At 43.1% G+C, this 12,721-nt stretch overlaps 1 protein-coding gene across 1 annotated transcript; it reads left to right on the top strand.

The window, feature by feature from the left end:
- Positions 1–11,784: 11,784 nt before the first annotated feature.
- Positions 11,785–12,477, top strand: LOC121835046. Its single transcript, XM_042288964.1, has one exon. The coding sequence runs from the start codon at positions 11,785–11,787 to the stop codon at positions 12,475–12,477; it is 693 nt and encodes a 230-aa protein (XP_042144898.1).
- The last annotated feature ends 244 nt before the right edge of the window (positions 12,478–12,721 follow it).

The raw sequence follows: 12,721 nt of genomic DNA, 5'->3' as shown, positions 1-12,721 counted from the left end.
TGGCAACAAAGCAAAATAGCAACTAGAGTCAACTAGGTAACGACCTTCGAAACAATATTTTGCAAGTTCTTAGCGTTTACTGTCATCCACTGCCTGAAATTTCGGCTCCGTCATGGCGACCGCAAAGACCCGTCGGTTCCAGGAGGCCAAATGTACAGGACGATGGCGAACTTTTTTAGGACAACATACACGAATGCATAGGCGCTCGTAGACGAACCTTTCACTTCAAAATGAAACCTCAGCTTCTTAAGTGGACCGCCTTGAGGCCCGTGGTGCACCGCTCGTCCAAGCTCGTCCTGCTTCATCCATTCAATTCTAACTGGCCAATCATATCGGCCAGCACAGGGCCTACGTCGGTCAGTACCGGGAACTGGACGCAAGAGCCTGGGCGCCACTGGCTAGGCACCACCGTCAACTTCCCGCTACTGGCCGATGTATCCCGTGCTGGCCAACATGTTGTGCTAACTGGGATGTAGAAAGGTTTTTTATAACGTTTATGCTAGTTCACCTGCCGCAAATTGTTACGAATAGGCCGATACAAAGTGTGTGGCCGGTACCACCCATCTACACATTCATCCTCTCTTTATAAACAACGTTACTGGTTCGAAAGTAACGTGCCCAATGATAACAAATCCGATAAACTTCCCGATGTTGAAAGAACCGACACCGCGGAACGTGCAAGTAGCGCGAGCGGGTACCTTCGACTTGTGCTCCCGCTCCACGAGGGCTCGTGAGCTGGGACGCTTTCGAACCAAAGCTCGCACTTGTGTCCGCCATTGTTCATGGTTTATACAGCTTCAAAAAAGGGGGCACACTTTCGAGAGGAGTCTATTTCCCGGGTGATTACGAACGGACGTTACTAAAGGTACGTCTAGCCAAGGTACATTTACGCTGCCGAGCAAATGGGTATTATAACCTAGTTAAACTAGCGGTCTTAGCTGTTATTAAACCAACGACAGTTGACTCTATCCCGATCGGTTGGAGTTACACGGCGGCGGTGTCATTAAGCCCACGTTGAGCCGTTAACTATCATTGAGTTCATCTGAGCTGGCCAACCTTAATTAACTGATTGGGGTTCACCTCAATAAAGCTAAAGGTGGCGGCGTCCACCGCATCGCCGCCCATGGCCAGCGCCAGCGAAGTACTTACGGTACCGGAAGATTGGGGGAGGTACCTAGAAAGTATCGCAGCAGAAAATATTATCGGAAGAGGTATGATTCAGAACCAGAGCCGCCTCTTGCACGAACACGGCACGTCCAAGAAGACAGAGCTCGGCGATGCCGGTACCGATAAGGCTTTCGTTATATCACCCTTGCTTGATTGGAGTCAAACATTCTGCTGATAATTTATTTATTTTAAAAATATTTTTTTTAAACGTTTATAATGAATAAAAAGTTGGCATATAATTATTTTGCATAACTTTAAGTGAAGGTGATGTAACTTCAGTTTTGGTTTCGTTTTGTTTCGAGCTGTACGTGTCCCTTGACGCGCATTTCAAGTAAGGTTTTTATCCCTTTGTACCGTGTAACACCGGACAACTTAGTTGACGTCAGTGACAGTTGGGAGATGTCAACGATCATTTTTTCAATGACAGTTAAGAGCGCTAGTGTAACCAGTGTATAGAATGGTAGGGCGTCTCTTTCAAGGACCTGGCCGGCGCGGCGCGCTGCCTAATAAATTGTCTATGCATGTTTATTTTATATATATATATATATTGAACTTGAATATTAAATAAAATACGAAAAATGTTTAGGCACGAAATTAGAAAAAAAAACAGACACAGATAAGCTCGGTCGAATAACCGAATCCTAATTCGTTGCTCCAAAGTCTCGGTTTGTCAAGCTCGGGCTAGGTGAACAGTGCAGGCACCTTGGGAGTGATAACTCCATCTGACAGATATACTCAAACGTCTTCTTGTTGATATAGGTGGTGCAAATCGCAAGACTAACATATTTAAAACATTTTAATTGTAAAGTTGAGAACGCAGGTAGAAAACTCCTGGAAATCAGAAAAAAAAAAAAAAAAAAATGACTGCAGAAATATCGGAGCTAGAGGAGCCTTGTGAGGCAAGTTACCTTCACTCTAAAATTCCCGGATGTAGGTTTCCTTAAGCAAAAGGGGACGAGTTTACCGGAAAACGGTAATGAGACAAATTTATTTTGTTTCATTTTGTCAAGCCCAATGTGGCTTAGGCAGGTCTGACTTAACATACGTTTTGTTCACTTGCAATGAAATTATTATTAATATTATTATTATTATCATCATTTTTGACGGCACCCAAATATAAAAACGGTAATCGCCGGGGCAGTCAGTATTCGTGATTTCACCCTAAATGTCTCATGAAAAATTACATTGCGTAACCAATACCTTACCATATAAAATATCCCAGGCAAGGCACGTAGCCAGGGGGGCGGCCCATGGGGCCCGGGCCCCCCCCCCCCCCCCCCCCCACTGAAATCTTCCATTTTGCTGGGACCTCCTCTCCCCCCCTCCCCCTCATACAGCATTTTGTCATGGGTGGGCCCCCCACCCCCCCTCCCCCCCTCCCCCCCCCCCCCTCCCGAAACAAAATCCTGGTTTCGTGCCTGTCCCAGGCTAACCAATATAATAATTTCATTGAGTATTACAATAAAAAACAAAGAAAAAAATTGTTTTTTGAGCGGGACATTTTTTTAGATATTAATTTATACGAGATGCGAAGAAGCTATCTGGATGAACACTATAGATGTTCGATATACCTGAAGCCTCAAATATCGTCATATAAACAAAATTAGTCTAACCAACTGAAAAGAGTAAGAATGTTAAATACATATAAATTTCTTTTTATTTATTTCGGCTCTTGAAAGTCTACATTCTTCGATGTTTTATTACACGTTAAATCCGTTACGTATGCATCTTTATCGCCATCCTATTGCAGTATAAGGTATAACACCTATCACGTGCGTACGTCCAGAGCAAATCTAAATTGAAGGTAACCCTACTTTACCCCACATAATTGAGATTGAATTAAAACTAACGTTTATTGCAATGAATACTTTACGCAATACAATTCATCGCTTCAAAAGTATGAAGCACAACAATTACAACCCGCCGCTGATTTCAAGAGCAGCACCCGTCATAAAAGAGCTTCCAGGCCCACAGAGGAACACGATGACGTTAGCCACCTCGTCCGGGCGGCAGGCTCTCTTCAGAGGAATGGCCGCCAGCGTCTTCTCTCTTTCGGCAGCCATTTTTGCCGATGCTGAAAGCGGCGTGCTAGTGAGTGCCGGTAGGACGCTGTTGACGCGGATTCCTTGGGAGCCCAGTTCCTTCGCAGCCACTTTGGTGAGCGCCACCAGCGCCGCCTTGGACACTACGTAGGCGCACCTTCCAGGAGGGCATAGCCTGGCCGCAAAGCTCGCTATGTTTACGATGGCCCCATCACAAACATTTGCGGCAGTCATTGCCCGTGCCGCTGCTTGGGTGATCAGGAACGTGCCCTACAAATATGAATGGAGATAACACGTAAAGCTGATGTTTGGTCTAACTTATATGTGAAAGCCAACCAAGCAAGTGTTTAGTAATTCAACCAGCTTGAAAGCACATTAGTGCGGATGTGGGCTTTTTCATGCCCCCGAATAGGTCTGATATTCTAGTATTGCCACGTGTACGACTGAGAAGGAACACCTCTCTGTACGTCTAAAGATTTGTGTTTAATCTTACCCCGACTGTAAAAGATAAGGAGGTCAAAATAACCTTGCCGAGCAAGTATTGCCCTAGTTCAATCTCGAGCATTCTGGAGGTCGAATCTTCGAGAAGCCGAGTGGGATAAATAACGTATCGAGAGCGGCTTTTGCCGACTCATTCGGACTCTCCCGACGACGAGGCACTCTTTCGCCAGCGCTCGACTGTGCGTTTCCGTTTCCATCTTCTTAAAGTTCCTAGATGAAGGCTTCGTACAAGTAGCGACATCATTTGAAGCGCCGACTGCGTGACGGTGCAGGTTTTAGGAAGCGAATGGCGGCACACAGCAGAGGACTGAACTGAATGGTGCCATTTTGTTGCAGCGGAATGCGCTTTGGTTGCCGTTACTTGTCGTATAGGTTGTCGTTACTTGTAAAAAGAAGTATCGAGGGAATTTATGCCGACTCCGACGCCCGCGACGTTCTTATGTTCATTTATCAATTTTGGTTGTTCGTTTATTTTGGGCACAAGTTCGCGCCTTTAAACGTTTATTTCAGTTCATTATTCATCGTCTAGTCGCCTTCATCAGCAATAATATTACCTAGTACACTCATATATTGTTAAAATGCATACCTCTTTTCCTTCTCTGCCCTCTTCCAAAAAAAAACACACACAAAAAAACATGGTTCACAATGTGACTCGTTTATAATAACGCGAAAATAAATACAGGATCGTATTTATCAAGATCGACCTCGAATATTATGTCCACTTAGAGGTGTCTCTATTAACTGGATCCATAATAATAAATAATGAGTGCAAGGTTTATTCTGAAACCTTCCTTTTTGACAACTAAGTTTCGCTGTGGAGAAGAGGAATACGTTTCTGCATTCTTAGATTACGCAGTCTTAAGAAATTGACTTAAGATCATACTGGAATGCAATTTATGTATGTAATAGTTAACCTAAAATGAAAAGCCTAACCTCTATCAATGTTCATCCCACTAATCTATTTTGAGACAATTATGGCGACAATATGTTAAGGACTACAGTAAACGAAACATGACAAATCGTTGAAATATTAAGAAAAGAATGGAGTTATATGGCTTTGAAGGTGCATAAACATACATGCATATGGTGCGAAAAAAACCCAAAAACTGGGACGTTTCATTTGATTTAAGGCAAGTGATTAATCAATAGAAATAATGAAACGAGAGCAGCGACTTCATCGACAACGCTTGGGCTCTAAAATGCGACCTGTGGTCAAATTGAGTACGCGTGAACGTCATAATCTTATTCAATGCATAGGCAACAAACTTTGTTTGAAATTAATTGTTAGAAATATTTCGTGTGCTGGGTTTTATCCGCTAATATAAACTAAATACTATGTATACGCTGGGTGATTATTGTAAGATAAACGAGAGTTTAAAAACTGAAGACCTCGGTTTTTAAGACTGGGGTTTTTAAGACCGGGGTTTTAGAAGCCGCAAAGGCGGCTTCTAAAAAAGAGACGATTTAATCAATCAGCCATCGCAATAACCAAAACGTTTTTACTAACGCTTTAGTCCGACAAAAAAACACCCTGCATTTATAAGGGTCTGGGACGTATTTATCAAGTATCGTAACCTGAATCAAAATGACCACTATTTAACTAAATTAATCGAATGTCCACTGTTCTTGTTCTTAAATGCAGGCAGGGTTGATGTTAACTTGTTTACGCGATTTACTTCTTAAATTTACATGGACACCGCAGGATGAATAATAAAAATGTCTGTTCTCCAGGTATTTCAAGAATGGATTTCTCCAATATAAAGGGCCAAATATTGCTAATTTATAGACAACTTGCTTTTTTTTTGTATTGAAGTTTGTAAGATTACCTTTAAATTTACTCGGATAACATCGTCAAAATCGTTTTCCAGCAAGTCAACAAAAGGGGTCGGATCAATCCCAATTCCGGCGCAGTTCACCAGGATGCTTGCAGGCTTGGAAGAAAACCTGGAAATGCTCTCGAAAAGCGAAGTCACGGACTTCGCTTGGCCCACGTTTACTTGAAGCGCTTCGTGGCCTGTACCTGTGTATATGAGACAATCAGTTAAGAGGACAAATGCGCACACACTGTTACATTATTCACGAGCGTCATTGTACTTATAAAAGACCATAAGAAGGGCAATAGAGCTTCTTCATTCCTCAGGCGTCCTCTCAATTAAAGGTACAATAGAGCCCTGTTTATACCATCTAAACGGGGCAGGGTTGTGTTCTATGCTTGCGTTCTGTCGAGTAAACCGCCAAACAGGGACCGAGCATAATGTTAGAAGCTCTACAAGCTAGGTTTTCATGTTACTTTATGGTTTACTTCTGGAAAATTTTAGTTAGGTATCCGGAATTTTCGCTTACTCTTGTTTCAGATGTTCTTGGCAACATGACCTGTATAAATGATGTTGTGGCTCAGCGCATCAAATCTATCTCTTCTGTCGCCGTGGCAGTGCCTGCGCTGCCGCCACGGCTGTAGTTGCAAGAAATATTTTATCTGAATAAACGTGCATATTTAGATGTGCATACGTCTATTACATATATCTATATATTTCTATTTATGACAATATTATAGTGCTTCATTCGCTAACTGACAAAGTATCCACAAAATTACTTCTTTTTTGTATTTTACTCCAGCCTTGCATTCCACCGAAAATGGAAGACTACACTGGCAAGAGCATTCTCATCGCGAAGGGAGCGTTGGACTTTCAGACAAGTTGTCAAAATACGGCGCACTAATTCTAGCGCCATTGCTGGGTCAGTCATACCGCGTAGCACTGTGACTCATCCGTGTTCTATATTATCTCATCATACAGTACCTGCTAAAATAATCTTGTTATGATTTTTTTCAGCTCAAGTACGGTACCAATCAAACAGCGCTAGAAGAATAACATCGGGCCGTTCGTCATTATTCGCAAGGAGTTCTATCATCTGCTAAACAAATGAAGCGCAGGCAATGCCCGGTTACTTGCGCTCTTAGTATATGTCTCCATGTTTGTGTGCGTGTTCGAGCCTTCGAGTGTGACAGGACTTATGGCAAAATGAACATAAATTCAAATTCAAATTCAGTTTTTTTGTTTTTGTCTGGGCATACCTAGAGGCGACGGGGGCATAGGTAAAAAGCAGACATGTGTCAGCCTGACCAAGCCCAACACCGCTTTTGTTTTAGAAAAAAAACAACAAAAAAAAAACATACGATAAAAAAAAACTCAAATACATTCCCGAAAGAAATGCAAAAACAAAAAGGTTAAGACTAAAAAAAAAAAAAAAAGCATTTATTACCCCAAGAGATGCACATCCACTCATGATCAATCAATTACAGAAACATAATTTTGATGCAACGTGGCTTTAGAGTTTCAGCGGAGGGGCTGTTACTTATTGAATTATTTAGTATTGATGGAAGGTTATGTCTCATCATCTGCATGGGTTTCAAAGATAGTTCTTTTGTATGGTATTTTCTAGACATCTCTATAGCGAACGATGCACTATCATGGACACTGCTAGTTATAACTAGAATTTCATCTAAATTTCGGAGGGTGTATTTATGAGTTTATTTTTGTTAGATTACTAATTCTCCGATCTAGGGAGTTTATTTTTACTATGTTATTACATTTTCCAGATTGAAAATAAAGATATACAATAACCGGCAAGTATAACCCTGCCCTAGATGTTTAAGAACTCCCTTGTAGCACATGACATTGGCGCCCTTGCCATCGGCAATACAAACTCTCCCCAGACAAAGCTTTAAAAAGATGCATTAGAATCACTGAACTCCTTGATGTAGTCGTTTAAAAGTCTGTTTTATTTTCATCTCATTTTACCGCTTCTCCCGGCGGCTGCGAGGGATGGAGTGGTGAGATAGAAGCCTCAGTGGAGCTCCTAAGACATCTAAGAATCCATAGCTTTTACGGTTATCAAATCACAGCCCTACCTTCCTCTAAGAGGTTCAATCTGGAAAGAAAAACTGTGATTTGTGTCGTCTACCAGAATTACAATGCCCCGCTGTCCTGAACGAACCCTGTCTGGATAAGCGGTGAACCTTCTTCGGTCTATACTACAAGATTTCAAAGGAGGCCTCTCTTGAAAACCGCTGAGTTTGTGCTCTGACCAAACTTAGTTTTAGAAAACTGTTTATTTTTCTTTCTTTTTGGCCATCATGACCTCCATATTCAGAGCTTTCGGGAAAATCCGAATTGAACAAATTTTCACTGGCGAGTGTTCTTCGGATTTCATTAGATTTATCCGAAAACACGGAACCCAAGTTTTTACCAGACATGTACAAGTAGCTAAAAAAGGTAATAAGTTAAGTTACCGAGCATTTCCCTCAAAGGTAATTTGGGTTGAGTAGAAATTACTTAAATGGAAGGCAATTTAGTAAATTACACACTACCGGAAATAAGCAGCGAATTACTTTTGAATTTGCTTTTAAATTTTTATGGCAATAAGAAATATATAGGTTTTGATCTGTTTGCGAAATTCTGCTAGCCAAATATAAAACAGCTTGTGTTTTTACAGATATGCTATAATAACTGGTTCTACTTCAGCGTCCCTAATTGTTTTGCACTTTTTTGTATTTTGGTCAACGATGTGCTGCAGCTGTATCGTTTCTGCTTTGAAGTTTAGCACTGCTTGAGCTTGACTTTGTGGATAGTGTCTGCTTGTTTACAGGGTTGCGCAAAGTACATCTAACAAGTACTTGAAGTGAAGCGCAAAGTAAATGAGAGGTTATCTACTTCAAGTAAAGTTGTAAGTAGAGCTGGCGCAATGTACTTGAAGTAAAGTACAAATAATAGAGGTGTTATGTACTTCATGTAGAAAGCACACCTGGTGCAATATACCTGAAGTAAACTTCTATACATAAAATGCATTTTTAATGTTAAGTACTAGTATATTTTAACATAACCTTTTATGATTCACTTTCATTTCCTGTGCACGTTTTTTCTTTCTTTTTTTTTTTTAAACTGGTACGCATTGCTCGAATGGTAATCGGAGGCGTATCAGTTTTTTTTTTTTTTTTTTCGGAAATGGTGGCAAATATTGGATGAAGTCATGCCGCCACAGAGTAGTTCTTTTACTCCCGCTGACGAACTACTTACACAAAACACTTATAGGGCACTTATTTTTATCGGTCTTACAGCCCCAATTACTTCACTTGGCGAAATGACCAGATGACGTCTCGAGAAACGATAGCGCATTTTTATGTCATGAAACGCCATTTTTCGTTTTCATATTTGGGGAATGTACTTTTAAGTCGGAAGTTGAACTGTCCTCGGAAAATACCAGAAAACATACTTTAGTAAAGTACAAGTACATGCTCAGAGAATGTACTTCAAGTAATGGACAAGTTCTTTAAAGCTACTTAAAGTAGTACTTTAAGTACCATGTACTTATATTACTTTGCAACACTACTTGTTTATTATTATTATTATCATTTTTGTAAAAAACGGCGGGAGAATTCTTAAGATTTCTCGACCGATCTTCGAATTTCGGAAGACCTGTATATTTTGAGTTTTGAGAGGAAAGGCGACGCAAAGAGGTTGCCTTTATATTCCTAACGAGCTTGTTGGTAAGATGTACTAGATAACACAAAGTATAAAACAGAAAGAGGACGAAACACAAACGAGTACATTCTTTCAACTTGAAAGAATGTACTCGTCTGTGTTTCGTCCTTTCTCTTTTTTATACTTTCTGTTATCTAGGTTCCCTTTACGTTGCACTTTAGTACATGATTCTTCAAGTACCGCACAAACTAAGGGAGCACCAGCTGAGCTTCAGAGTGGGTGCTGCATTTCGTTGCCTCCTCTGATTGAGGATGTATCTGTACACCTCCTGTAATGGACGAGAGTTTCAACATTGGAAAAAAGCGGAGACAAATGCATTGTCTCCTTGAGCTTCGGGACACAAAGAAACGCCGACCTACGGCTTTAATCCCGCTGTTGCTCGGCCTCACTTGCGACATGTCTGTCCGCTCCGCGCGCCTCGTATCAGGGTTGTTGCAGTAAGGGGGGGGGGGGGGGGGGCGGCTTGTGAAAGTTTTAGGGGGTTTCGTACCCTCCAAACCATCCTCCGGACCCCCTTTTGCCTTCGCCACATGCCTCCCCCTCTTTGTAAATGTCCGCTGATCTTTTAAGAATGTATATATTTTTGTACAGGAATGTGTCGATAAGCAAACCTGCCGCGAAAATTGGAAAGAAATTTGTAATTTGGAGCAGAAGGTATTTGGAAAAGTAATTGAAGCAAACTAGTGAATAACGAAATAAAAATGTAATTGAAAATTACTGATCTACTAAGAAAAGCAGTTCAACTACAGTAACCTGAGTAGATTAGTTTTAATTACGTACAAGTCTGGTTTTAACACGCAAGCCATGGCCTTTCCGTACCCCCAGCGTCACATAGCAGACTCCGAAACACCGTGCGTGCCCCGCCTACCTTGTGCGGATGAATTACTCTTTCAGGTTGCAATCGCACCTTCTCCTTGTCATCTGTTAGGGCAAAGACGCCGCTGCCACAGCACTTGGCGCTGTTTGCTTCACTGGCTTTGTGGGCGTCTCTTTCGGTAGGGTGATTATCTGACTCAAAGAAACGAGCAAGCCAAACAACTTACTACCGAGCTAAGCATAATCTTTGCCGATGATTTTACGTATATCTTGGTATATTACTTTCATCAATCGGAAAGACGCCTCCTTGCTAATTAGGCTCAGCACAAAGGGGCCATGAAGCAAACCTGAGCAAGTGCTCTGTCGCCGTCTGCTTTTCGCCTAGCAGACGACAAGGAGAGAGTGTTATCAGAACCTGGAAGGTCAATTCCACCACACAGAGACGGCGGGGTAGGCGCGATGGTTCAGAGTGCACCCGCTACGTAGCGCTGGGGGTACGGAAAGGCCATGGCTGCCGTGTTATAGCAAACTGTCTTTGCGATAATACAAGTTAACATTTCGTGTTAAGTCAGCTATCTGGTCGATACGGTGAGTCTTCTTTTTGATGCATGGTGTGTACCTTTTAAATTAATGTGTAATCATAAAAATGGTGACAGGAATGAGATGCAGCGTTTTAAGAAAGAGGATCCACACGAATGTCATATCGCACATCGGTGATGTGTTAACATTCTGTTAACGGTTTTTGACAAATATCAGAAAATGGAAAAACCCGACAACACAGGAAATTCAGGGCGTTGCCTCCTCTATTACTGTTTCTTGCTTTGTGATTCGTTCTTTGTTGTTTTTTATCGACTAATGATGCGATTATATTGACTGAGGAGCGATAATAAGGTCTTTAACCACCCCGCTTTGCGTTTAATATGGCGGCAGTCACTACGAGAATTAAAACTGTTGTGTAGTTACCGCCAAGCGCGCGCTACTAGGACTATAGTGGCGGCGCTTTAGTTCCTTCGCTCTTCTTCTTTATCGTCGTGTCAGTTTGATAGCACGAGAGGTTCGTTCTAGTTCCACGCTCCATAGAATAAACTTCGGGCCATGGTCCTCCGGTCTACTGTGTCTGTTGCCCCGTCAAGACACAACAACTTGGCGACGAGGAGGCTTCGCTGAACTGCTACGCGGAAGCCGACATGGCAACGGGGGATCCGGCAGCGACGGGTCAAGTGCCGCAAGTCTTCGGCCGACTGGGACACATCGAGCCCTTCGACGAATCGACGAGCGACTGGCCGTCGTATGAGGAACGACTCACGTCGTTTCTTCTGGTCAACCGAATCGCCGAGGACGACAAGGCACACGCACTTTTGAGTCTCATAGGCCCGAAAATGTACAGTCTTCTGAAGTCATTGACCGCGCCGGAGTTGCCAGCAAGAAAAACGTTTGATGAGCTAAAGAAGCTTTTAGGGGATCACTTGGCACCGAAGCCATCGGTAATCAGCGAGCGCGCAAAGTTTCACAGAAGAATGCAGCTCGAGAACGAATCTGTAGCAGCCTTTGTTGCAGAATTACGCAAATTGGCGCAAACCTGTGACTTCGAAGCCGCACTTGAACAGTCCTTGAGGGACCGTTTCGTCTGCGGTTTACGCAGAGAGGGCATTCAGCGTGTGTTTTTCACAGAGGACAACAAGCTAACTTTCCAGAGAGCCGTCGAAAAAGTGCTAGCCATGGAAGCAGCAAAAAAGAACGTCGCTGAAACACATGCGTCAGAACCTAGAGTTTCGGACGTACACAAGGTGAAGGCCGTCGCGGAGGCGAACGTGACGCGGCGAGACTGCTATCGCTGCGGCTCAGCGAAACATGGAAGCCGGGTATGCCCGCACATTGCGGATATCTGTTTCAAGTGTGACAAGAAGGGGCATGTCCAAAGAGTGTGTCATGCTGACAAAGAAAAGAAATCGAAGTGTACGCCACGTAAGGCGATGAAGAAACTGGTTCCTGTTCAAGACCCAGTTGGCATGAAGGAAATGACCACGTCTGGTATGGAACCAATAAAACTCACAATAAACGTGCAGGAAGTTGCTTTGGAAATGGAACTGGACACAAAAGCAACTGTTTCTGTCATGTCACTGCAACAGTTTCGTCAGATATCTCCTTCAACAAAGATCATGCCGACGACGCTCAAGCTGCGCACGTTCAAGGGAGACATCGTTCAGCCCGTCGGGGTTGCTCACGTCGACGTGCAGTACGGACAGCAGAGGACCGAGCTTCCCCTCTACATCACAAGAGAAAAGGGACCACATCTGCTCGGGCCGGCAGTGGCTGCAAGCGATCCGATTGGACTGGAACCGGATCTTCGGGATCAACAGCATTGCCAGGTCAGGTGTTTTGGCGCTTTCCGAACAACGCACAAAGCTTAGCGCGCTTCTGGAAAAGTACCAAAATCTGTTCAATAAAGACCTGGGAACTATTGCTGAAGAAAGGGCAGAGCTGGCGCTAAAAGAAGGTCACGTACCGAAAATCCTCAAGGCAAGAAACGTGCCGTTTGCCCTACAGCCTGCTGTCGAGGCTGAACTGAAGAAGATGCAAGACGTGGGCGTCATAACACCAGTCACAACGAGTGATTATGCGACGCCGGTTGTGCCAGTAGTGAAGAAGGACGGT

The sequence above is a fragment of the Ixodes scapularis genome, unplaced genomic scaffold, assembly GCF_016920785.2.
Source record: "Ixodes scapularis isolate PalLabHiFi unplaced genomic scaffold, ASM1692078v2 PGA_scaffold11__112_contigs__length_91849675, whole genome shotgun sequence".
Taxonomy (NCBI): Eukaryota; Metazoa; Arthropoda; class Arachnida; order Ixodida; family Ixodidae; genus Ixodes; species Ixodes scapularis.
This window is presented reverse-complemented; position numbering and strand designations above follow the sequence as displayed.